Source organism: Rattus norvegicus, chromosome 16, assembly GCF_021556685.1.
Source record: "Rattus norvegicus strain SHRSP/BbbUtx chromosome 16, alternate assembly SHRSP_T2T, whole genome shotgun sequence".
Taxonomy (NCBI): domain Eukaryota; kingdom Metazoa; phylum Chordata; class Mammalia; order Rodentia; family Muridae; genus Rattus; species Rattus norvegicus.
In genome coordinates, this window is record NC_141549.1 from 17,278,399 (window position 1) to 17,303,615 (window position 25,217).

A 25,217-nucleotide genomic window follows, 5' to 3' on the forward strand; every position below is an offset into this window, starting at 1 on the left:
TTCCAACTTGCTTTTTGGCCACAGGGTTTTGTTGCAGCAGTTAAAACCCTGAGATAGAGCCACCCCACCATTTGGACGCCTCTCTTGCCCCAGCTCCTTGCCAGGAGTAAAATGAGGTGCAGGAATGAGAGCCTGGGGTCATCTGGGGATAGCTGAGGTCTATGCCCTCCCATAAACCTGACACTGAATACCTGCTATAAGGCTGAGTGTGGGGGCCCCTGGGGACACCAGTCACTGGCCCTCAAAGCTCCTATGGGGTAGGTGGCCTGGCCTCAGCAAAGGTCCCTGAGCTGGCTTGGTGTCCTCAACACTTTGGGGAGTTGTCACAGGCTCTACTCAGTCAGAAACCCTGTGTTCAGATGAGGTACTGGGCACATCTGTTGTCTCAGCATTTGGAAGCTGAGGCAGGAGAATTGCAATTTTGAGTGCAGTTGGGGCTATGTGATGACAGACAGTCCACAATAACTGGTGGGGAGAGGGTTGGTATAGAGATGTTACTGTGAAGGCATAAGGACCTGAGTTCAAATCCCCAGCACCCTGTAAGAAAGCTGAGCACGGCAGAGCACATCTGTAAACCACGCTGGAAACAGGGGTTCTGAAGACTCACTGGTCAGCACACACAGCCCATCAGCGAGTGCTAGGAGAAGGCACAGCACTTAGACCTCTACCCTCTGCATGCTCACACAAAGCTTTCTGCAGAGGGGTGGGGGAGGGAGAGAAGAGACTGGGGTTCAGAGAGGCAGGTGCACACACATCTGAGGGAGTGGAGCTCAATGTCACACTGTATGCTGAAAACCCAGGTTCGTGCCCAACAATGTTTAAAAAAAAATCTGGGGGTTGGGGATTTAGCTCAGTGGTAGAGCGCTTGCCTAGGAAGCGCAAAGCCCTGGGTTCGGTCCCTAGCTCCGGAAAAAAGAACCAAAAAAAAAAAAAAAAAAAAATCTGCTTTCAAGGACTCCAGGGCCCTTGGGTATGCTGGACTCTGGTGGCCAAAGTCTGGAAACATGAAACCAATTCAGGAGGGAGGGGAAGAGGCCCTAAGCTAGCAGGATGTGAATGAGCACTCCCATAGGTTAAGCCCTGCACTGGAGGGATGCCAGAGGTGTGGGGGTATCCAGCCTTCTCAGGCACAACCAGGGAATGGAGGTTTGGTAAGTGTATATGACCTAAAAGCTTCTGTGTCTGGAGCTGAGGCCAGGACACACACACACACACACACACACACACACACACACACACACACACACGCACAGGAAGAGGTTTGGAGCAGGATGTTTGTGTCCAGGGTGGGGTTGAGGGAGAAGCAGGTGGGGAGGGGCGCCCATCAGGATCAGTATTGAGACATTCGAGGGCAGGGCTCCTGAGGACGGAATGCTCCCTGGTTCCAGTCCTAAATAAGGGAGGGCGTTCACTACATCCACCCTGCAAAAGACCCTTGAGGAGGCCCTAGTGTCAAGTGAACTAAGTCCGTCTGTGGGATTTACTTCAGACACACCCAAAGACGGCATCAGATCCCATTACAGAGGGTTGTGAGCCACCACTTTGGTGCTAGGAATTGAACTCAGGACCTCTGGAAGAGCAGTCAGTGCTCTTAACCTCTGAGCCATCTCTGCAGACCCAGCTTTGAACTTTTACGTTACTGTCACATTGGTTTGTTTGTGTGTGACCCAGTCTCCCCCACCACACACATACCTCAAGGTTTTCCTGGTTGCTGAGGGTGTTGAATCCTCTGGAACTACTTGGGTGTGAGCCTCCAAGTAGATGCTGGGAATCAAACCTGAGTCCTCTACAAGAGCAGCCGGCGTTCTTAACCATTGCCATCTCACTAGCTCCTCATTATGAATGGTTTCTGTTGTTGATGGTGATTGGTTTTCTTTCTTTTCTTTTTTTCTCTAGATGATTTTTCTGTGTAGCCCTGGCCATCCTGGAACTCTCTGTAAACCAAGCTGGTCTCAAACTCAGGGATCTTCCTGCCTCTGCCCACTCCCCAGGGTGAGGCTTAAAGGCCTGCAGCACCAGCACCATCCAGCCCCAGCACAATTTTAGAAGAAAAATCTGTTACAGCTTAAGGGGTTCTGTGAGTACAGCAAGTGTATGGGACTTGCTTGTCTCCTTCCACCACGTTGAGCCTGGGGATCAAGCTCCAGGTGTTAGTCCCTTGAGTCACTGTACTGTCCACACCCCAAATGGGTTTGTATAATCACAACCCAAGTATAGAGAAGAGGTGCCTCTACTGGATGTGAAAAGATAGTTGGCAAAGAATATTCTAGAAAGTGCTCCCAGGTTGAGGGAACTGCTGTCACTTTGGGCAGTTTCTGCCTCTCTGAGGAAGGACTGATGCCACTTTAAGACTTATCTGTATGTAAGACCTGCCTAGGACTTTTGTAGGAAATGACGAAGGACCCTGAGGCTTGCATCAATATTTAACTTTAATGTGCAAATAAATAGAAAAAAAAGCCTACATTCAAAACAGATGCGAAGGAAGTTCAAAGCTGGAACAGAAATTGCTCAAAACATTAAGGAGCTCATCCCAGAAGCATGCAAGGCTGCCTAGGCTCCCCTCTAGAGAAGGGAGGCCCAGAGGGTCCTAGGGGGCTTGGGGTCCCCACGTGCAAAACTCGTCTCAGGAAACTACGATGTGCCCAAGGTGCCCAGGGATCCTTTGAGAGGCACACAGCCAGGCCTGGGCAGGCACACCTGCTCCCCAGTGCCCAGGCCCAGGGTCAAAAAACAAAAAAACAAAAACAAAAATGGCTCAGGACATCTTGGGTTTGGCACGGCGACATGGCCTTGCAGAGGGCAGCTGTAGGGATGGTGGGTGGTTCAGGGGCCCACAGGGAGGTCTCTCCCATGGGAAGCCAGGGGAGCTGCTGCTTCAAAAGTCACAACCACTATGAGCGCAGAAAGTAATAAATACATGTGTGAACGTCATCTCAAACTCTGTGGGGAAGGGCGACCTTACTGGGGACAGATCCTGTTGTTGCCCAGGGTCCGGTCTGCACTGCCAAGAGCTTGCTTGCTTGAGGTCAAGGTGCGACCCCGGGCTCAAAGTGACAAAAACCCTCTTGGGAGCAGGATATGTGGTGCGTGTGGGGTTCTATGCTGGGGGCCCCTCCAGATACTCAGGGTGAGGCAGGGCGGCGGCTGTACTGCACGCGGTAGCGAGTCACCGGCAGCCCGTGAACGTGCGCAGTCTCGCAGAGCGTCTTGCAGGGCACCATGTCCTCCTCTTCCTCACCCATCAGCCAGTCCTGCACCAGCCCTGCAGCCGCCACACTCACATTGTCCTCCAACCAGCGACCATGCCACTCCTCGAAGTGCCGGTGGTGGCGCAGTAACACCAGCGGCTGCACCTGCGGAGTGTGAATCTGTGAACTCCTGGGGCCACCCTGTGGGATACCAGGCTCTGGGTTTTGGGGTGAGGGGCTCATGTGTTCAGGGCGAGGGCAGTTGGGCGTGGATGTGGCACCTGCTTGGCACGGCATAGTGTCCCACGGCGGTACATGTAGTCCTCGGAGTTGACGATGAACACCATCTTGTGCGTGCCCAGGCGGAAACGGCAGTCCACGTCGCAAGCGCTCTCCACGCCCATGAGCCGCTTCCAGGAGCTCTTAGCCTCACCCCGCATGGCACGTACCTGCTCACACTGCCAGCGCTGGAACTTCTTCAGGTTCCTGCAGGGATGGGGCTTCGGGGAGGGGACTTGCAGGCTCCAGAGGCCAGGGAGATGGTGACTGATGCCCACCCGGAGACCAGCATGAGTGATGAGTCATCATCCTACCCTCAACTTCTGGAAGCTTCTCCCAGCAGGGCTAGCGGTTACCCCCTCTGCTTCCTTGGGGGGTGGGGGTAGTTGTCCTGAGATCGCCCCCTGCATTCCCTCCCATGTCATACCTCAAAGCACACCAGGCCCTGGCAAGCAGGCGTGTGGGGCCCTGCTCTCACCTCTGCAGGAACACAGGCTTCAGCAGGAAGCCTTCAGTAGGCGAGTTGGATGCACCCTCAGTCCCCACGTACTGCTCCACATAGCGAGCCAGGTGCTGGGCATGGAAAACACAACCTTGGATAAGGTGGGATCCGCCTCTTATCCTGGATCCCAAATCAGAAGATCATGAGTTTGTACTCCAACCCCAAAACATAAGGGAACTAGCCATGGCTGACGTCTGATGGTGCACACAAAACCCCCGACTCTGCTGTGAGAGAACACTACAGCCTGATGATACTTAGGGCTGGGACCAGCTTGTCACGCCTCTATGTAGGTCGAGGCAGCCGCACAGTGTTCTCACTTGGGAGGTGCACTTAGTACAGGAAGGAAGACAGTGCAGAACATCAGCTGGGGCGTGGCTCAGGGGTGGAGCATCTGCCTAGACTTCCCCAGTGGGGGCTGAGGGAAGAGCCCCTGCCTAGAACATACTTTTCCCCACCCAGGGGGCTAACGGGCATGTCTGGGCATAGAGTGATAACCTAGAATCGCCCTGTGAAGGGTTGGGTAAGTGGCTCAGGAGTAGAGCCTTGCCTAGAGTCTCCTAGGAAGAGGGACACTAACTGAGGAATTGCCTGTCATACTAGAGTGTGGACATGTCTGCCAGTCATTCTGACTCCTAACTCATGGAGGGCCCAGCCTACTATGGGCAGTACCACCCTGCTTATCACAGCAACAAGGAGCAAACCACGACTGTCTCCAGACCAAATCCATGAAATGTTTTCTCTCCGCTTGGGACATGAAAAGGGCAGGGGGTGTGGGCATTACTTGCCTTTGAATGTCGACTTTATGGGGGTGTGAGTGTGTGTTGGGGGGACTAGGTAAGGAACAGAGGCGGTAGGGAAGGAAGTTTTTGGCTGCAGCACACAGGAGTGGGGTCCTACTCTTCTAGGAGGTGTGTGCAGAATGCCCTCAGGTCTAGCCTGTGCTCCCTCACTCCTACCTCTCTGTGCTTAGCCAGTTCAGCTGAGGACAGGAAGGTGTGGCCAGCAGGGTCTTTGCACTTCCTGTACAGCTTGTCTACATGCTGCCTGCCTGGCTCAGAGGAAGGCTGGCGAGGAGGCATGGTCTGGGCCTCCAGGTTGTAGGACCTCATTTGCAACTAAGGCCCACACAGTCAGGGTGAGTTGTGAGGGTGGCAGTCCTCCTTTATATTCTAGTTTTCAGGGTGAGTCTGTTGAGGGTGGCAGTCCTCCTTTATATTCTAGTTTTCAGGGTGAGTTGTGAGGGTGGCAGTCCTCCTTTATATTCTAGTTTTCAGGGTGAGTCTGTGAGGGTGGCAGTCCTCCTTTATATTCTAGTTTGCAGGGTGAGTCTGTGAGGGTGGCAGTCCTCCTTTATATTCTAGTTTTCAGGGTGAGTCTGTGAGGGTGGCAGTCCTCCTTTATATTCTAGTTTGCAGGGTCAGTCTGTGAGGGTGGCAGTCCTCCTTTATATTCTAGTTTGCAGGGTCAGTCTGTGAGGGTGGCAGTCCTCCTTTATATTCTATCTAGTTTGCAGCACTAGGGACAGAGCCCAGGGCCTGGGCTTTTTTTTTTTTTTTTTTTTTTTTCTTTTGGTTTTTCGACACAGGGTTTCTCTGTGTAGCCCTGGCTGTCCAGGAATTTGCTCTTGGAGATCTGCCTGCTTCAAGTCCTGGGATTAAATGTCAGCAAGCCCTAGGCTTTAAAAAAAAAAACATTCAAGAAAGGACCCCAGTGACACTGCACCCTTCCTTGACCCCCTGGAACAACAAGGACCGCAGGACTGTTTTGCCACATCTGGCAGAAGACACAGGAGAGACACAGAACTATTTAGAAGGCAGAGGTGGGTGATGACGCTACAAGCCAAGAACAGCTGGAGCCTCAGAAGTGGCAGAGGTCACAAGTGGCCTCCCAGCAACTCTAAAGGTTGGGACCTCAGCGCTCCTTCCATTTGGACCCCGGGCTTCCTGGATGAGAGGGTAGGTTCTACTTTAGCAATGTCCTGGTCTATGGTCACTTGTGGAGGTCACAGAAAGGTACTGTGCATCCTCACATCTGAGTAACAGGCACACAGGGACCCTAGAAGGCACCAAGAGGACAGAGGAGGGAACAAGCAGGCCAGGGTCCTCGAACTGCTTTGGGACTCATATGGGTATGCTTTTAGCTGTCCGCACAGTTGGAGACGTGACCAGGACTGTGTCACTGTGATGTGTGGTGTGAGCATAAGCAGGGTCAAGGCTGTAGGGGACAGAACAGCCCAGCTGAGGGCAGACGATGGGAGCAGACTCACCTGTACCTCCACAGGGTCCTCAGCCTGCGCCTCTTCTGTGTCCAGGAGCTCTATGGTCATGATCACCTGGCCTCTGCGCTGCAGGAACATCACCTGGGGAGATGGCCATGGCCTGAGTTGCCATCACTCACCCCTACCCTTTAAGGCCCTGGCACTGCCATGCAAGACAGAGGGACCGGGCAGTGGTCTACAGCCACTCACAGGGGTAGTGACAGTGCCCCTGGCATCCTGCTCAGCTCTCAGTCCTCTCCCAGTGGCCTTGGTCTTCAGCCACAGGCTGAATGTCTCACCTTGAAGCAGTTCTCGTCGGCCATGCAGCGCTCCGCCTTCCACTGGTAGCTGGTCTCCCGTGCAGCACGGACACATCTGGAGGACAGGTTCCCCCCCGCTGCCCCTCGCTGCTGCTCATTCAGGTACAGCTCCACCACCTTCAGACACACGTCGTCACTCACCAGATGGTGCAGCTAGCAGGGAGAGAAAACAAGGCCACAGCTGCCACCCCTGAGACGCAGACACAGTCCCACAAAAGACACAAGTCTGTGACTGAGGACAGGGGGAAAATGAAGTGGTACCAGAAACAGTCTTTTGTTTTTCTTTTTCATTTTTCTAATAGGCAGAGCAAGCAAGACCAGAGCAGACTAAACCAAACTACGTAAGATCAGCACACATGCCTGGGTATAAGGAATGTCCAGAAGAGACAAATGTGCCCTTTGAGAGCACTGACCTCATATAAAACTTCCTTCCACATGTCTGGGGCAATCCTTTCACCCATGCTGTTGGGCAAACACACATCTCAGGGGTAACTGCATGGACCTTCCCCTCCCCTCATCTCTGCATGAGGATACTGAGGAGAACATAGGGAACAGGAATGGGGGTTTAAGAGGCCAGTCCCAGAACTCAGCCTTAGAGCGGACAAGCTGGCCACAGTGCCAGCAGGGTAGCCCTTGGTTAGGGCTAAGGGCCTGGGGCTCATCCTGCTTACTCAAATTAGTCTGCCTTATCTTTTAAAATAGTTTCTACTGTCTGTGACAGGGTGAGGACAAGGGTGTCTGTGTGTATGTGTGTGTGTATGTGTGGTGTGTATGGTGTGCTGTGTGTGTGTGTATGTGTGTGGTATGTGTGTGTGTATGTGTGTGTGTGGTATGTGTGTGTGGTGTGCTGTGTGTGTGTGTGTGTGGTATGTGTGTGTGGTATGTGTGTGTGCTGTGTGTATGGTGTGCTGTGTGTATGGTGTGCTGTGTATGTGTGTGTGGTATGTGTGTGTGGTGTGCGTATGTGTGTGTATGGTATGTATATGTGTATGTGTGGGGTGTGTGTGTGGTGTGCTCTGTGTGTGTGGTGTGCTCTGTGTCTGTGTGTGTGTGGTGTGCTCTGTGTGCGGGGGGGGTATGTATGGTGTGTGTATGTGTGTGTGTATATGGTATGTGTATGTGTGTGTGGTGTGTGTGTGTGGTATGTGTATGTGTGTGTGTGGTCTGTGTGTGTGGTGTGTGTGTGTGTGGTGTGGTATGTATGGTGTGCTGTGTGTGTGTGTGGTATGTGTGTGTGGTGTGGTATGTATGGTGTGCTGTGTGTGTGTGTGTGTGGTGTGTATGGTGTGCTGTGTGTGTGTGTGTGGTATGTGTATGTGTGTGTGTGGTGTGTGTGTGGTGTGCTCTGTGTCTGTGTGTGTGGTGTGTGCTCTGTGTGTGTATGTGTGTGGTGTGTGTGTGTGGTGTGTGTGGTATGCTGTGTGTATGCATGTGAGTGTGTGTGTGCGTGCTGTGTGTGTGGTGTGCTATGTATGTGTGTGAGCGTGTGTGTGGTGTGTGTGTGTGTGGAGTGCTGCGTGTGTGTGTGGTGTGCTGCGTGTGTGTGTGTGTGTGTGGTTTGCTGTGTGTGCATGTGAGTGTGTGTGTGTGGTGTATGTGTGTGGTGTGCTCTGTGTGTGTGGTGTGTGTATGGTGTGCTGCATGTGTGTGTATGTGGTGTGCTGCGTGTGTTTGTGTGCGTGTGCATGTGTGTGTGGTGTGCTCTGTGTGTGTGGTGTGCTGCATGTGTGTGCGGTGTGTGTGTAGTATGCACTGTGTACATGTGTGCGTGTGTGGTGTGTGTGGTGTGCTCTGTGTGTGTGTGCACATGTATGTGTGTGTGTGGTATGTGTGTGTGGTGTGTATGGTGTGCTGTGTGTATGTGTGTGTGTGTGTGTGGTATGTGTGTGTGGTGTGTATGGTGTGCTGTGTGTGTGTGGTGTGCTGTGTGTGTGTGGTGTATGTGTGGTGTGCTGTGTGTGTGTGTGTGGTGTGTGTGTGTGGTGTGCTCTGTGTGTGTGTGTGTGGTGTGTGTGTGGTGTATGTGGTGTGCTGTGTGTGGTGTGCTGTGTGTGTGTGTGGTGTGCTGCGTGCATGTGAGTGTGTGTGTGGTGTGTCTGTGTGTATGGTGTGCTGCGTGTGTGTGTGTGGTGTGCTCTGTGTGTGTGTGTGGTGTGTGTATGGTGTGCTGAGTGTGTGTGTGCGTGTGTGTGGTGTGCTCTGTGTGTGTGTGTGGTGTGCTCTCTGTGTGTGTGGTGTGCTGCGTGTGTGTGGTGTGTGATGTGCTACGTGTATGTGTGTGTGGTGTGGTATGTGTGTGCATGTGAGTGTGTGTGTGGTGTGTCTGTGTGTATGGTGTGCTGCGTGTGTGTGCGCGTGTGCGTGTGTATGTGGTGTAATCTGTGTGTGTGTGTGGAGTGCTGTGTATGGTGTGTGCACTGTGTGTGTGTGTGTGTGTGTGTGTGGTGTGCTGCGTGTGTGAGATGTGCTGCGTGTGTGTGGTATGTGTGTAGTGTGCACTGTGTGCATGTGTGTGTGTGTGTATGTGGTGTGTGGTGTGCTCTGTGTGTGTGTGTGTGTGTGTGGTGTGTGGTGTGCTCTGTGTGTGTGTATGTGTGGTGTGCTGCGTGTGTGTGGTGTGCTCTGTGTGTGGTGTGTGTGGTGTGCTGCATGCGTGTGTGTGTGTGTGTGTGTGTGTGTGTGTGTGTGTGTGTGTGCATGTACACCCAAGGAAGCCAGAGAACCATGGGTGTCCTGCTGCACCTGTCTCCTCATTTCCTTGAGATGGAGGATGGGCTGGAGTCCCCTCCTGAACCTAGAGCCATCCTTATATCCAGCCAGCCCCAGGCATCCTCCTGTCTCTATCCTCCATGGCATTGGGTACATGAGTGTATTGAATAGTTTTATCTCAATCTGACACAAGGGAAAGTCATCTGAGAGGGAACACCAACTGAAAAAAATGCCTCCACAAAACCTGGCTGCAGGCAAGTCTATAGGATATTTTCTTAATTAAGCAGCACCCCTTAATGGTTCTGCTTCAGCTCCTGCCTCCAGGTTCCTGCTCTCTGTTGAGTTCCCACTCGCACTGCTTTTGATGATGAACTGTTACATGGCAGTGAACTGCTAGGTCTTTGTACTTTAACACAGCAAGCACTCCTATCCAGTGAGCTGTCTTCTCAGCCTTGAGAGGTTACTTTAGAAGCTTAGCCAAAAGACCTGGTCTGATCCAATCACCTAATGCCAACAATGAGACTGCTGTCCCAGGGACTATGTCTACTGTCCCCCACCTGGCTGTCCTGACATTGTGTGTGCAGCCCAGCTCTACTTCCCCATCGGCCAGCTATAGCAGTCACTACTGTGGGCAGGGGCAGGAAGGCACAGACTCACTCCTGGATCACACCTATAAAGTTGAGGTGCTGGAGCGGGGAGGGGGCATGTCAATTGCTGGCTGTGACGTGCTGGGCAGGGTGGGCTGGAGAGCAACATAGTACAGGACAGGCTCTCTGGCTCCCCACGAGGACAGCACATCCAAACATCCCACAGTGGTCACAAGAGGTCAGACCTCGAGCCACTGGGGGAAATGCAACATGAGCAAACGTCCACAAAGGGCATGACCTCGCCTACCATTAGGAGGCGCCACTGCCCCATGGCAGCCCATTGCAGACAGAGCCCAGCAGGTGCAGGGATGGAGAAGAGAGGCCACTGGCAGCTACTTCCACACAGCTTGAAACCTCGATGCCATCAGGGTGTGGAAGTTTTGCACATGGACACCTGCTGAGTGGCCCCTGGAGACCTGAGTACTGTCTGTGTACTTTACATCAGAAGGCCTTGGAGGCCAGTACTTGGCACAGTGGAGAGTACTTGCCTAGCACACTCAAGGCCCTGGTTTCCATGCCCAGCACCAAAATGGAAAAACAAGTTCTTGGGGCCAGTGAGGTGGCTCAGCAGGGAAAGGCTTGCAGGCCAGCCTGACAGCCCGAGCTCCACCCCTGGACCCACACAGGAGGAGGAGAGAAGCATGTCCTGTCATGTCCACACACACATAAATGGATAGATATACGTAATAAAAAGGTCTCTAAGCCCTGGGAGAAAACAGCTTTCTAAAGCACTTCTGTGAGTGACTGGGTTCAGAAGACTCCTCCCCAGATGGCCCAGCTTTGTGGTGAGACTCTCATTTTGCATGGTGGCACAGGTGGGGTACAGGGCCTTAGAAACGGTTACAGGCTAAATGTTATGAACTATGGACGCACTTTAAGGGGTTAATTCTGTTGTGTCAATTTCACCTCACTGAGAGAAAAGTGTAGACTTGCTGTGTGGACCCTGTGTTGAAAGGACGAGTTTCCAAGGTGACAAGGACAGATAAGGAGAGCTCCCCTAAGCCTGCCTTCCCCTGGGCAGCCTCACCTGGCGGGCAATGTTTTGCACCAGCTTGTCCATGGTGAAGCCAATGTAGGCATGGATGGTGAACATCTCACGGAGTGTGTCCTCATACTGCGTGGGGTCGATGCTCCCCTCCAGTAGGCTCCGCACCATGTCCAGGAAGGCCGGGTAGTACTCCTCCAGCTCCACCTCACCTGGGGAAGGAGGGTGGTCTCTTGAGGAAAGGAGCACAGACTCCCTGGGGACTCATTCAGGAGGCCCCGGCCCTGGTCCACCACCACCCTACCCTCCATTAGGGTGGCCTAAAGGGACAGAGGCTAGCCCAGAGCCTCGGCCCAGGCACTCACTGGGCTGCTTGAGTCGCAGCTCCATGGCAGGGTCTGTGGCCTTCTCACGGCGGCCCTCACACAGCAGCTGCTCCCTCTCCTGCTCTCGCCGGTGCTCCAGCAGCTGCTTCTGCGCCTGCCGGTAGATCTTGAGCAGGCGAGCACACAGCGTCTGGTGCAGCCGCAGGAAGAAGTACCAGTTGTTGTTGGCGAAGAACAGGCTGTATACGTCGTCCAGGGCCTTGGGTGGCTCTGGTGTCGCATCTGTGGGAGGCTTCTCATCCGTGGGCCGGCGGCGCTCAGGCTCAGCGCTGTCCCGGTCTCGCTCATCCGCAGAGTCGTCGGAGGTGGCAGGGCGCTGCTGTGAGAAGAACAGGCTGGGCAGGAAGCGGTGAAGCAGCTGGCGGATAGTGCCCTGGTCCTCTTTCTGAATGGCTGGCTGTCGCTTCACATAGTAGCTGATGAGTGCCGCTGCGTCCTCTAGGATCTGCCGATCCTCGTACACGAAGATGAGGTGCGGCTCGCTGGAAGGTGCACTACGGCCCTCGGAGTGCTGCTCCTGGTGCTGCAAAGTGTGGCCGTCAGCAGGCATGGCCTGCGAATCACCCAAGCCCCCCCCCCCCCTCCAGCATAACAGCCAGTCTCCTCAGAAGGGATGGGTAACCTTGGCACACCCCACAGGAGTAAGGGTCATTTATGCAACCTTCCTCTCAATTCACAGGATCACAACTGCCTTGCTAGGGTCCAGCCCTCAGCCGGCCTACAGCTCTCAACTGGGCAAACCAAGGTTCTCTCACTGCAGGCGGATGTTAGCACTGCAATGATATGAGCGGCTTCCGACAGATCTGGAGTAAGGTCTTCCTTCAGTGAGGTGAGCTCAGAGTTCAGAGGGGCTCAGGAGCCTCCCACCATCTGTCACTCAAACACTTAGCTCCACTACTCCACAGGGCTCAGCTGCCCCTTCCCCACTCCATTAAAACAGCTTGCCACCTGCTCCGGTCCTTAGCCAACAAGAGATGGGTGGGGGGGTCTCCCCCAGGCTCTTGGAGACCTTAGCCCTTGGTCTGCTGTCTGTAGCCATCTCCTGGGCCAGGCTCCTCCTGCTGTGTACGCGGCCTTCGAGCATGCTGGCTGCTCACTGTCCGGGTGAGTCTCTTTCCATGCACTGTCCCTTAATGCTGATCTGGACAATGGCTTTCCAAACCCAAAGGTGACCACTACTTGCTCCTCCCTCAACCCAAGGAGCGGGCTCTGCACTTAGCCCCTCGAGTGTCGGCACCAACTCCAGGCACTACCTCTTTAGACGTAGACAGGGCTGAGTATCTTAGCTCTCAGTGGTCAGTGCACTGCCAGCTTCTGGGGGTCCCTCAACACCATCTCTGGCAGGATCCAGTTTGCCAATTTGGAGACCTTACTCCCTAACTGAAGGCCAGGAAGCTCAACTCAGAACTTAGAGACCCATGACCAGAGCCATGGTGGGCCCCATACCCTAGCCACAACAGTGCCTCAGCCCAGCCTGGGGCTCCTCTGGCCTTCCGAGACCCTTGTTTTGCTCAGGCCACAGTGCTTTGTCAGCTGGGCCATTTGAAAAGAGGAGCCACACATTTCTCGGCTCCTGCCCTGACACCCCTCAAGATGAACCCAGAGCTAAACCAACCCTCTCTTCCCATGTTGCCTTTGGTCATGGAGCTTACCACAGCGCAGGAGCAAATTAGATTTGTTAGAATTTGGAAACCAAGTGTCCAAAGGGTTTGGTCCTCCTTGGTAGAGCCCATCACACCATGAGGGCTCATGGACAGGTGACATAAGGGTGGCTCCCCTAACAAGTATTATTAGGAAGCTGGGCAGGCTGCCTGTGACTGACCTGAGATTTCCCTTCACCTTCATGTTCCCATCTCGCTAGAGCCTAAGCAATGGAGGAGCTAGGCAGCTATGAGCTGAAATTTCTAAACTCATGAGCCAACACCAGCCTTCTTGTTGTTGAATGGTTTCTTTCACATGCTTGTCATAGGAATGGAGACTGATTTACTAATATATGGACACCTCAAAACTCTTTTCCTCCATGTGGTTATCTGAATTTCACCCCAGGCCTCAAATTAGGCAAGTGATCTACCCCACATTACCACCTCTGCCTTCAAAGGTCAGGCCATGGGGGCTGCAGAGATGGCTCAGGAATTAAAGGTACTTGCTGCTCCTACAGACGACCTGAGCTGATCTCCAGCAGCTCACAGCACCTGTGTCTAGCTCTAAGGGGCTAACACACCTCTGACCTCTGAGTGACTTACGTACAAACAAAAACTCAATCCACACAGCAGAGAGCAAGCCCAGGGAAAGTCTAGCAAGCAGCAGCCTTTCACACCTCAGTTTCCCCACCACTAAGGCAAGCAAGGGCTGTATGGGTGTGGGTCCAGGTATGAGAAGGTTGGTGGTCCCTACCCGCATGCCTCACCTCATCGTAGACGCTTTCAATCTCATTGAGCAGGCTCTTAGAGCGCAGAGCCTTGGTGTCATTCTGCTTGAAGTTCACGGCCTGGTGGTCCAGGGACTTGAGGTATGCTTTCTCGTACTGCTCACGCCAGATCTTATTGAAGCCCTGCTGGGCCTCCCGCCACTCCTCCTCCTTGGCCTTCAGCCTGTAGGGAGACCCTTCTGTGAGCCCAGGAGAAGGGCCCAGCTTCCCCATAGCAAGTACACATTTGGTCTGCATGGCACAGAGCAAGCCAGCATGAAGGAGGCTAAGGCAGAAGGATGTCCAGTCCTGGCTGGCCTGGGTGACAGTGAGAAGCCCCATCAAAAACCAACAACGGGGGGTTGGGGATTTGGCTCAGAGGTAGAGCGCTTGCCTAGCAACCACAAGGCCCTGGGTTTGGTCCCCAGCTCCGAAAAAAAAAAGAAAAAAAAAAAAAAACAACAACAACAACTGCCTGGCATGGTGGTGCAACAATGTCTTCCCAACACTTGAGGACCTGGAGTCAGAAGGCTCCTTAGGCACATGTAAGTCCAACGCCAGCCTGGGTTACATAAGACACAAACAAGCAAACGCCTCCCACAGGGAGAGGGGGAAGAAAGGGGAAGTAGTCCTACACAGCCAACATGGCTGCTTAAAATTTTTTTTATTTATAATTTTGTGTGCATGTGTGTGCTGTGTACATGTTTGTATGCGTACCACATGCATATGGTGACCCTGGGGTTACAGACAGCTGTGAGCTGCCATGTGGGTACTGGCCATTGGACAGAGTCCTCTGAGAGAGCAGCAGTGCTCCTAAATGCTAGCCAGCTCTCCAGCAATCTCCTCCCAGACACCCAGCGGCCCCCACAGCTCTGTCACTGACCCTACTGAGCATCCCAGCTCAGACCTATGGCGGAGCACAGAGCTCCATGGCATGTCAGTAGACAGTGGGCTAGGGGCCCTTGGGTCAGTCTCAATCCACCCTTTGCATCCAGGTCTCAACCAGACCTAAGTGGACACAGAGCACATGTACTACCATAGGTGCTGTGAGTCACCAAGAGGTCATGGACAGGTCCATGGATGTATGTAAGCAAAGGTGAGACTGCACGTCCGTACCTGGAGATGAATGAGACCACATGAGATGCCCAGGAGCCTGGCTGTCAAGACTCTGCTCAGGCCTAAGTCAGCTGGAGGCTGACCTGAAGACAGAGTCAACTGACTCCATCATTCAGGAACCCAGAAGGGAAGTACAGGAGGGGGTACCTTTTCAGGACGACAGGCACGGCGGTGGCGGGGTTCCTCTTCAGGCTCTCAATGACCTCCGGGGCCTTGTCTCCGTAGATGCGGTGTATGGCACGGCGCTGAATCACCTCCGAGGTGCCGCCCAGGCAGTCATCCAGGCGGAGCTTCTCCTGGTCCTCAGGAGCCATCCTCGACAACTTCTTCTGCACACTCTCCAGCACTCGGATGGTGGCCAGGTTGGTCTCGAGGACAACGTCCAACTGCAAAGAGGAGGCAGGCATGGTCAGAACTGGGGACTGGTGGGTGGTTAGAAGCTGTCAATGGAGCCAGTAAGTGTGGGTGTCTGTCTACCAGAGCACACCTATGTGGGAGGGCAGCATTCCAGTGACAGCCGTGGCACATATCATCATGGAGGTGGGGCGGGTAACAGTCACATAGGCTCACTCTCTCTCCCTCCCCCTCCTTTCCCTCCCTCTCTCCCCCTCCCCCTATCTCTCTCTCCCCTACAGTCTGATCACCTGCCACATTGAAGTTTAGGAGTGGGTGTGTCAGTATTAATGGGAGCAGGAAGATTGTGTTCTAAGAAAACTTTGCCTCAAACAGAACACAGGACCTGGTGCGCCAGCCTCAGACTGTCGGGTGGGTGGGAATGTTTAGGAACGGGGTTATAAGCCACGACTGGCCTCCTCTATGTCCCAACCACCATGGGATACCATAAGCAGGCTTTGTCAAGTATGGCACATTTGAATTACACTTCCCAGCAGCTGCTGGACTCTAGTTCATAGAAACTGTCTTGTCCATGGGACTTGTCACAGCAGAAGCTGGAAGCACACACACACAGAGGAAATGGGTGGAGGGCACACACGGTCAGCCATCCTAGCACTTGGAAGGAGGATCACAAGTTTCACACCAACCGGGGCTGCAAAGAGAGACATTTCAGACTGAAAGGCAAGGCTGCGGAGCTGGCTCAGGGTAAGAGCTATGGCCGTCCTTCCAGACGACTGCAATGTAATTCCCAGCACCCACATGGTGGCTCACAACTGTTCCTAACTCCAGTTCCAAGGGATCCAATGTCCTTTACTGGCCTCTGTGGGCATCAGACCGACACACAGGCAAACACCCACATACATAAAATAAAAGTAAATCTAAAAAAGAAAACAAAACAAAACAAAAAGACATGCAGGTATAAGCTTGTAAAAGGGAAATCAGGATGAAATGAAGGTGCTTCATTGTCTGTCCCCAGGAGGGGCACTTGGTTGGGTCTGAAGAACTCAATTACAACTTCAGTAAGAAATGATGCTAACTTAGCCTGGCAGTGGTGGTGCACACCTTTAATCCCAGCACTTGGGAGGCAGAGGCATCAGTCTCTGAGTTTGAAGCCAGCCTGGTCTACAGAGTGAGTTCCAGGACAATGAGAACCACACAGAGAAACCCTGTCTTGAACAATCAAAAAGTAAAAATTAAAAATAACGCTACCTTAGTTTCAGTTAACTACCCACTGTCTTCAGCTGAAAGGAAGGGGTTAACGCTGTGCTGCAGCTCAAGAGCTGGCAGAGCTGGCAGCCAGGGGCTGATCACAGCGCTGGCACACTTTTGTGACAGGGAGAAGAGACTACAGGACTAGGCTATACAAGGAAGGTGCTGGGCTCGGAGGACAGCAGCTCAGGCAGCCAGAGGTGTTTCACCTACTTCAAATCGCTCATCCTCACAGCGATGCAGCTGCTCCTCATAGGGCGTCTTCTTGGAGCTGACAAAGGTGGAGTCTTCAGACCAGGATGGGAAGGAGACCCATGTATCATTCAGGACCTGGACCAGAGGACAAGATGTCACTAAGTACATTTGGGGACAGGGCAGAAATGAACAGTGATAAAGATGACCAAGTCCCCACGCCAGTGTGAGCTGTAAGCACTACCATCCAACAGGACATGAAGTTCAGGTGGCCTCTGCTGACATGCCCCAGTATCAAATGTCATCAGGGGTCTGGACCCTGGCCCATGGCTGTGTGCCATAAAGGGCTGACCTGTACCCCAAGGTGCTACCTCCTTGCAGATGGCAGTCCTTCCGCTGCACTTGGGCTGCTGGTAGGTCTTGGGAAGTGCCCGGTAGCTGGATCCTATTCGCTTACAAGATGCATAATCAATTTCTCTGCTTATGCCGTCTCCAGACCGGTCACTCATAGGTGGTGCAAAGGACAGCTCTTTCACTCCCAGGAAGGACTTGAACTGTGCGAAGAGTTCTGGAAATTTCCTTCAAAGACAGACAGAAAACTTTAAGTGGACACTGGACCATTTGAAAATGTTCTAGAGTCATAACAACAGCCTTGAAGATAGGGAACTTCAAGGATGGCCTGAGTCAGAACTCAGTGTTAGGAAAGGGAGGAGGGTTCTCTCCTACCAACACCAATCATGGTCCTATAGCTATAGACCTTTGCCAGCTGCACTAGGCCACAGCCACAAAGCACACTGGGAATAACCTCTGTGAGTCTCACTGCCTGGATTTTCTGTCCCTTAACTTAAAAAAAGTAAGAGGGAGCTAGAGAGATGGCTCGATGGTTAAGAGCACTGGTTGCTCTTCCAGAGGACCAGGGTTCAATTCCCAGCACCCACATGGCAGCGTACAACTGTCTATAACTCCAATTCCAGGGAATCTGACAAACTCAGACATACATGCAGGCAAAACACCAATGCACATGAAATAAAAATTAATTAATCAACTAAAAGAAGAAAAGAAGAAAACGAGTAGAGCAGCACATGTCTTCCATCCCATAACTCGAGAGGCAGATCTGGGTAGATCTTGTTAAGTTTTAGGCTAGCCTGGTCTACAGAGCATGTTCCAGCACAGCCAGGATATGAGACCCTATCTCAAAACAAACAAACAAACAAACAAAAAAAACCACTCAAGTGTCCCATGGGCCCTGTGACCAGCCAGCCCATGTGCCCAATCTGTGTTTACAGCCAATCTGTGCCCAAGCCACAGTCTGGAATTGAACCGAGTTCTAGGCTAGACATGACCTCCTTTAAGTTATTCAAAACACAGACAGACACCAGCCTTGACCCCTGAGCCCACACCCCCCAAGCCCTGGACATTAGCCCCTTCTGGTCACTGGCTGTACCCAAGCCTGGGCAGAGCACCCCTGCTCCTCCCTATTCCTCAGAAGGTCGCAGGCATCACAAAGTTCCCCGAGGATGCTGGAGTCCTGGGGTGGGCCGGGTCAGTCTCCCTTCTACTGTTTTCTGGTGACTCCAATGGCTGCTATAGCCTAAGGAGGATGAAACTGAACTCCAAACTCAGAAGTCAAAGATGGGCCATTGCCCTTGACCCAGGCCAGGTGGCACACACTGCAGCCACAGACTGTTTCTGCAAAGCTTTGTTGGCACCCAGCTCTGCCTCACTTTCTTGTTTCTGTCCATGGCTGCTCTAGAGGACAGAACGGAGAACAGCTGTGTCCACCAGGGCTGTCTTCCCAGGTGAATTTTCCCTCCTTCATGAGTTCGACCTCTCCCCACAAAGGCCCTTGTGGTTCATTCTCAGAAGTAGGGATGGAAACAGGATGCGTGTTAATGGGACACTTTACAGCAACTGACATCCAATGCCACCTTGGTTTCTGCTAATTTTTTTTCTGCTAATTTTTTTTTCTGCTAATTTTTTTATGTAGTACCTACTGTTTGTATCCCATGTGTGCAGGGAAGGCACATGTGACACACAAGTCAGCAGACTGTCAACTACAGGAGGGTCACGGGAAATATGTGCAACATAGTACACATACATGCAAAACGGAGAAAAACAGGGAAAGACAGTATCATTAATAGGAATGTGCAGTTCAACACAGCACACACCCAGCTGCGCCCTCTTACATCAGGAGGGGTGCCAGGAAGCCGGCCAGCATCCTGCAAAAAGATGGAACTATGCATCACCAGTCCCCAAACGTCCACGTCGACAGCTTGTGACCACAGGTAAGACGTCTACTGCCATAAAACCAAGTCATAATCTGAGCCATGGGAAGTCAAGGGCACTGCCCACACACAGTGGACAGGGTCACTCTGGACCCTGGGAGGGTCAGCTCTACTAGGGCCATGCTCTCTCGGAGTCATTCTTTTACAAACGTGAGCCCATCAGCAATAACGGGAGGACAACTTTAATTATCAAAGAAAACTACAGGTAGGCAAGATGGGCCAACGGGTAAAGGTGCTTGCTGCCAACTTTGATAACCTGAGTTAGTTTCCTGAGACCCACATGACGGGAGAGAAACCACCCAAAGAGGACATTTCTGGCATCTCTGGAAACTCAGTTTTGTCACATGATGTTTTGCTGAGGCAGACATGTGAGAGGACATGTGGCGTTTACGAAGAATATGAACATGACCTACAGACAGCAGAGTGAGGCTCTGGTTTGGTATGCCAGGTTAGTCTTCTGCTCTTCACCTGGCTTCAAGGTGATGATTTCAGCAGAGCTTGGTGGTTACTTCTGGATCAAACTGCCTGCCATTGCTGATTTGTGACTGCGGAATAGCCCCAAAGGACTATTTCTAAACAAGTCTACAACCCCTGCTTCCCACTAACTTTTCCTTTCTACTACCTCTGGTGGGCTAAAAGGGAGGCTGAGGCATTTAAGAACACTTATTAAAGTAGGGTGGGTAAGCCTACACCCACCCAGGAACTCGTCCTCTGGCCTGTGCCTGTGCACACACAGGAAATAAACTGATGTTTAAAGCAACAGATCACATAAACAAACATTACGGCTCGCTTGCCCTGCGTCTGGCTGGGACAGGAGGAAGCCCGGGAAGTAGGAGTTGGGAGCCACTCACCCCAGGAATGGACTGACAAGCTGCAACAGCTCAGACCCAGACACCAGCTCCTGGTTGAAGAGCGCGATGCAGCGCAGAAAGTTCTCGTACACCTCCTGGCTCTTCAGCACCCTGCGCACCTGTGGGGATGAGGAGACACGGACACTAGACACAGCTGTAAAAGGCGTGTGTGCTGGGCACTGCAGAAGCCACACAGGGTGTCTTGTGTGGAGGGACATGTGCATGACCCTGAACCTTCTGGACTGGCTCTTCGGTCTATGCTGCCCTCTCCCACGCACCACAGCAGCCCTGCTTCCGGGGCCCCACAGAAGGACTTGGCAGGAAGCAGCTGTCTCCAGATGGAAAGGGCCTCAGAGAGCCTCGCTCACCTTGTCAAAGAAGGAGAATTCCTGCAGTGTGCCGTATTTCCCCACGGCAGCGATGGACAGGTCTTTGGTGCCTCTGAGCTTCATCTTCTTCTGCAGAGAGAAACCCTTGGCTTAATGGTGTGCCCTCACCATGAGGACCAAGGATGCATGGAACCTGGGGAAGCTTTAAATGTACTGGGCAGGATCCTGTCTCAGGCACCCTAGGGATTATCTGGCTGCCCAGCATCAGGGGCTTGCTGCTCCCTCCTTGGGCTTGTGGGAGGTAGGGCCCCTAACTCTGGACCTGAACAGTAGCACCCTGTCAGATCTGCGGTGGAACGTGGTGGCTGAGGACACTTGGGAGGCTGCAGAGAACAAGATCTGAGCTACATATGCAGTAATGGTCCAAGCCCCACAAGAGCCAGGGAAAACTTGCGGCTCCGCATGATTTGACAGCCGCTGGGGAAACAAACCAGGGTCTCATGCATGTGCAGTGAGTTCTGGAGAATTAGAGCTACAGGCCTGACAAGGACTGGGCAGGTGCTTAAAGGGGAAATGGAACCAAGGCATGGTGAATGCTCCATAGATACGGAACTTATATTAAGACCTCACACAAACTCGAAGACAATGACTGGGGAAATGGAACCCAGGACTTTGGGCATGCTCAGAAGATACTGGAAGAATCAAGAGCATCACGAATTCCACAACTCTGTGAAATAGACTCTAGGACCCTGTGCATGCTCAGTAGACACGGTCTGAGAAAATGAAAGCCAGGGCTTCACGCATGTTCAGAAGACATTAACTGGGGATCAGTAAACCAGGTCCTTGTCTGGGGTTGGTTGACAGTGAGTGGAGAAAGGCGGTGCGAGCACCAAGGAAATACCCTGGAGCTGTGTGCATGCTCAGTACATGTTAGTGACGATGGGAGCCGCAGGTGCTGAGGCTGAACTCAGGGACCCGAGATAGCACTGTGCCAGAAGGCCATTCCCCAGCCCTTATCCCGAACTCAGACACAGAAACCAGTTACTATCTATCCTGTGGACCAGATGATGACTGATAGGCAGGGAGGGGCAGCACCAGGAACATCCTGAGGAAGCCATGTATAAGGCTATGTGCAGACACTGTCTCTGGATTTAAGAGGCAGGGGAATGACTGTGTGTGTAAAGAACCATGTCAGTTCCCAAATGAGTCCTAACGTTGTCCTCTGATCTCCGAGACATGCCACATTCATACATACACACCACACATGCATATGAATGAACCAGACTTGGCCCTGCATTTGACCCAGATTCATGGTATGAAGCACATGGCTGCATAGCCATCCCCAAAGAGTGAGGTAAAGATGAGAAAAGATGACATGGTAGGAAATCCAAGGGCAGCCTGAAGAGGTCCCATTGGCCAGCCCAGGACAGTTTGGGGATCACCAGTAAAATAATGAATTGTGACTTGAGGTCGACACTGCTGCACATAACTAAATAAACAGAAATGCCAAATCACTTTATTGCTGTAGAAAGTCAACTAGAAAACAGAGTGACACATCTAGAAATCCACCATCATGGGTGATGAGCAGGACAGGAACTGTTGCCAGCCACCTTCACTCCTCAGCTGTGCAGTAACCAAACCACACAACTGCACATTTCAACTGCAGCCCCACCTACGAAAGAGTCACCACAGTGAAAAGGAGAATGAGCAGCCGCCACGCCCATCCTTCCAATCCCCCTTCCTCCTCACAGCGGGCTGAGGCAGGAGAGCAGGCGAGCGACGGCCAGGTCAGTAGATGGTGCTTTCCTACAGACCAGGCTCTGGCCTCATGCTCCCCTGCTGCTTGGGCCTCCATACCACTCCTGTCATGTGCAGTGAGAACCCGCACATGGACAGTTACCTTGGCTGGCGCAGACACAGGGCGCAGCAGTGAAGGCCGCGAGCGCTTCTTGTGTTCCAGACTCTTCTCCTCATTCTTCTGTGCGCTGTTCATCTCGCACGACCCATTGCCTGTAAACTAAAGACACAAACACAGGAGGCATTCAGAAGGTGTACTGGCTGGTTGTATGTCAACCTGACACAAGCTAGAGTCATGGGAGGAAGGAGCCTCAGTTGAGAAAATGCCTCTATGAGATCCAGCTACCAGTGATTGACTGGAGAAGAGCAGAACCCAGCCCATTGCAGGTGGTGCTATCCCTGGGCTAAACACTCCATGGGGCACAACCCGGTAAGCAGCATCCTTCCATGGCCTCTGCATCAGCTCCTGCTTCCAGGTTCCTGCCGTGTGAGTTCCTGTCCTGACTTCCTTAAATAATAAACAGCAATGTGGAAGTGTAAGCCCTTCCTCCCCAACTTGCCTTTTGACATGGTGTTCCATTGTAGCAATAGATACCCTACAGCCAGACCAAGAAAAGCAGATGGCCACCTGTACACAGGTACTATATTCTCTTTGGCCTATAGCCCTAGAAGCCATTGTGTGCCATAGGCCAGGGTCTGTGTAGTGAGAATAGACTGAAGATGGTCTTATTTTCTGGGGGAGAGAGCAAGTGCACATATCACTGGTCAAATGCTGCATACAGCTTTGAGGAAGCTCCCCTGTGGCCTCAAGGATAAAGAGTGGATGGAGGCTGAGGAGTGAGACAACTGAGTGTGTGCCCTGGTAAACTGGGTGTCTACAGATAACACAAAGCACTCTAGGTGGGGGTAGGGGGCAGTACACAGCCCTGGCAGCAGGACGTAGTAGCTGTCATCCAGGTGACCGGTGGGGGCCTTGGAGGCAGGTTTTGAGTTTTTTGTCATGAATGACAGAACACATCTTGGGAGTGGCCTTGCTCTGTGGTATATGCAAGGAGGGGTGGTTGGAGGAGGATTAACCCACAGACAGGGGAGGTACGCTACTCCCCAAAGCTCGGAGAATCAGAGATTCTCTTAACACCCTGAATGGATGTCAGCATCCATCGCTCCCTGCTCCATACCACCATGGGACCTCACATGAAGGATGTGCTCTTGGCTCTGACTGAGGACAAAATGAAATCATGGCGTCCCCAGACAGAACTGATATCAGGCAGCAAAATGGTAACAAGAGAGCTCTGTGCTGCGGTTGTGGCAGGTATGTGTAATACACAGAACAAAAGGAAAACAAGGACAAAAAACAAGAAAAAACCCAAAGGGCAGAATCAGCAGGAAGCCCCGTGGTGCTCTTTTACTCTCGGAGTGATAGAGCGCAACTCACGGCAATGCTCTGAGGAGGCCTTCTCAGGGGCATCTCAGGAGGAAAAGCTACTGAGGGAAAACAGTCCTACAACACTAAAGGCCTACCCTTAAGCCACAGGTAAGACAGCTCCCTAAATCCAACAGCCAGGCATGGTGGCACATGGTTGTCATCTCAGCCCTCAGAAAGCTGAAGCAGGAGAAGAACCAGTTGGAACCAGTTTAAGCTACGTAAAAAGACCCTGTGTCCCCCCCCCCATCCCAAAAAACAAAAAAACACCTCAATTAGTCAAAGATTTGAAACTGTCCCAGGACCCCAAGTAGTGTTCCAGGGGATTCTTCACTGGGATTTTTGTCAATTCAAACACCCAATTCCCAGGAGGCCGGTGGGGACAGGTAGCCAGCAGACTGGCATGGGCCCTGCTCAACGTCCTCACTCCACTGTTCCGTGTTCTTCACCTAGACAGACTCCAAACCAGGAACTACTCACCAGGGCCTATCGCCAACTTGGCTATAGCCATTCACTCTGTAAATCAGGTTTTATTGGTTTGCAGGCAGCTCATTCACTCTGTGAAGTTTTAATGACAGCCAAACCTATCCATCCACTCTGTAAGTTTTATTGACACACTGCCACAACTACTCATTCTGCAAAGCTCTCCTGGCCCACAGCTGTGCCCACTGACCAACCAGTGGTCAGGTCAGATTACCTATACTCAAGCCACCTGAGCTGGGCTGAGTCTCTATACTGAGGCCACAGGGCCAATGCGTAGGAAAACACCCAGACCCGGCTGGTGCTCAACAGGTAGACACAGTAAGGATACCACAGGTTACCCCTGGGTCCCACTGTGACTACCAGAGCTTATGAGATGGGTGCCCCTCTGATAGTTACACTGCGCTGACTGCTGTTTGCACACTCGGAGGTGTTAGAGTGGGGGCACTATGGATCCCAGTAGTGGCAGTGACTGAAGACAAATGCAGGGAAGGAAGCTGCTTCTCTTCTGCTGGTTCAGGAGCTGGTGGGTGGGTGTGTGGGTGTGTGTTTGTTTTCAAGACAGGGTTTCTCTGGCTGTCCTGGAACTTGCTCTGTAGACCAGGCTGGTCTCACACAGGAGCTGTTTAACTATGTGATTGTTAAAGTTATGTCTCAATGAAACCTAGAAAAAATGGCTCACTGAGGCACCTATTGAACCACCAGACTCTCAGCAAGGCTGACAGTACCCACGACAGAGTTCCACTCCTTCCTGCACTCCTCACCATGCTAATGCTCTCCTCTCCCCTCTCCCTTCACACCCCTGTGCCTTATGGCCATGCCACTGTCTTTTCATTCCACCTGGTAAGGACACGGCCACTGCCAGGTAAGACGGAGGTGGTGGCTTACCACATACATGAGAGTGCACAGCCAGAGGCACCTGGAAGAATCCAGGCTAATTCCCATGAGAAGAACATCACCAACAAAGTTCCAGGAGTAGAGCCAGCCAGGAGCCACAAGACCAGGAGATCAGGTGGCCAAAATGGCTACCTTATGTTGGGATCATAAGTTGAGAGTGGGAAGTGGAAGCCCAGCCCCTGGGAGGAAGAGGGTTAGGGGAAGGGGCAGAGTGACAAGTGCTGAGAGGAGCCAACTCTGTGACAGGAGTACTCGCCAGCTGAGCCTGCTGGTCAGCATCAGCGTGAGGTGTCAAATAGGCACCTCCGTTAGCCATCTGTCCCAGGAGTCTTTGAGACCTAACGATTACTGACAAATGACAATTTGAGAGCGTGTCTTACTATGTAGCCCTGGGTAGCCTGGAATGCAGATATCCATCTGCCTCTGCCTCCAGAGGACAGGGACTAAAAAGGTTTGCACCATCACCCTGGTCCAGCAGATGAGCTACTGGGTTTTTCTGGTTTGCCCGGGGCCAGGATAGTAGCAGGACTTCAGAGACGTGGGTGCAGCCTGCAAGGCTTCAGAG

The 25,217-nt window shown here is 52.5% G+C and overlaps 1 protein-coding gene across 2 annotated transcripts in view; it reads right to left on the bottom strand.

Moving 5' to 3' along the window:
- Nucleotides 1-2,411: 2,411 nt before the first annotated feature.
- Sin3b (SIN3 transcription regulator family member B) overlaps nucleotides 2,412-25,217 on the bottom strand; it is a 36,706-nt gene continuing 13,900 nt past the window's right edge. The window contains exons 6-19 of one of the 2 annotated variants that reach the window (NM_001415034.1): nucleotides 21,956-22,072; nucleotides 20,095-20,184; nucleotides 19,727-19,845; nucleotides 16,962-17,169; nucleotides 16,612-16,728; nucleotides 14,944-15,182; nucleotides 13,681-13,864; nucleotides 11,253-11,796; nucleotides 10,930-11,099; nucleotides 6,526-6,699; nucleotides 6,236-6,328; nucleotides 3,946-4,040; nucleotides 3,470-3,674; nucleotides 2,412-3,353 (exon numbers count right to left, since the gene is read on the bottom strand). In NM_001415034.1, the coding sequence (NP_001401963.1) occupies nucleotides 3,123-3,353; nucleotides 3,470-3,674; nucleotides 3,946-4,040; nucleotides 6,236-6,328; nucleotides 6,526-6,699; nucleotides 10,930-11,099; nucleotides 11,253-11,796; nucleotides 13,681-13,864; nucleotides 14,944-15,182; nucleotides 16,612-16,728; nucleotides 16,962-17,169; nucleotides 19,727-19,845; nucleotides 20,095-20,184; nucleotides 21,956-22,072 (2,586 nt within the window). In that variant the 3' untranslated portion in view covers nucleotides 2,412-3,122. Of the gene's footprint in view, nucleotides 3,354-3,469; nucleotides 3,675-3,945; nucleotides 4,041-6,235; nucleotides 6,329-6,525; nucleotides 6,700-10,929; nucleotides 11,100-11,252; nucleotides 11,797-13,680; nucleotides 13,865-14,943; nucleotides 15,183-16,611; nucleotides 16,729-16,961; nucleotides 17,170-19,726; nucleotides 19,846-20,094; nucleotides 20,185-21,535; nucleotides 21,728-21,955; nucleotides 22,073-25,217 lie in introns of those variants that run through there. The other variant, NM_001115038.3, reaches the window with a different exon arrangement.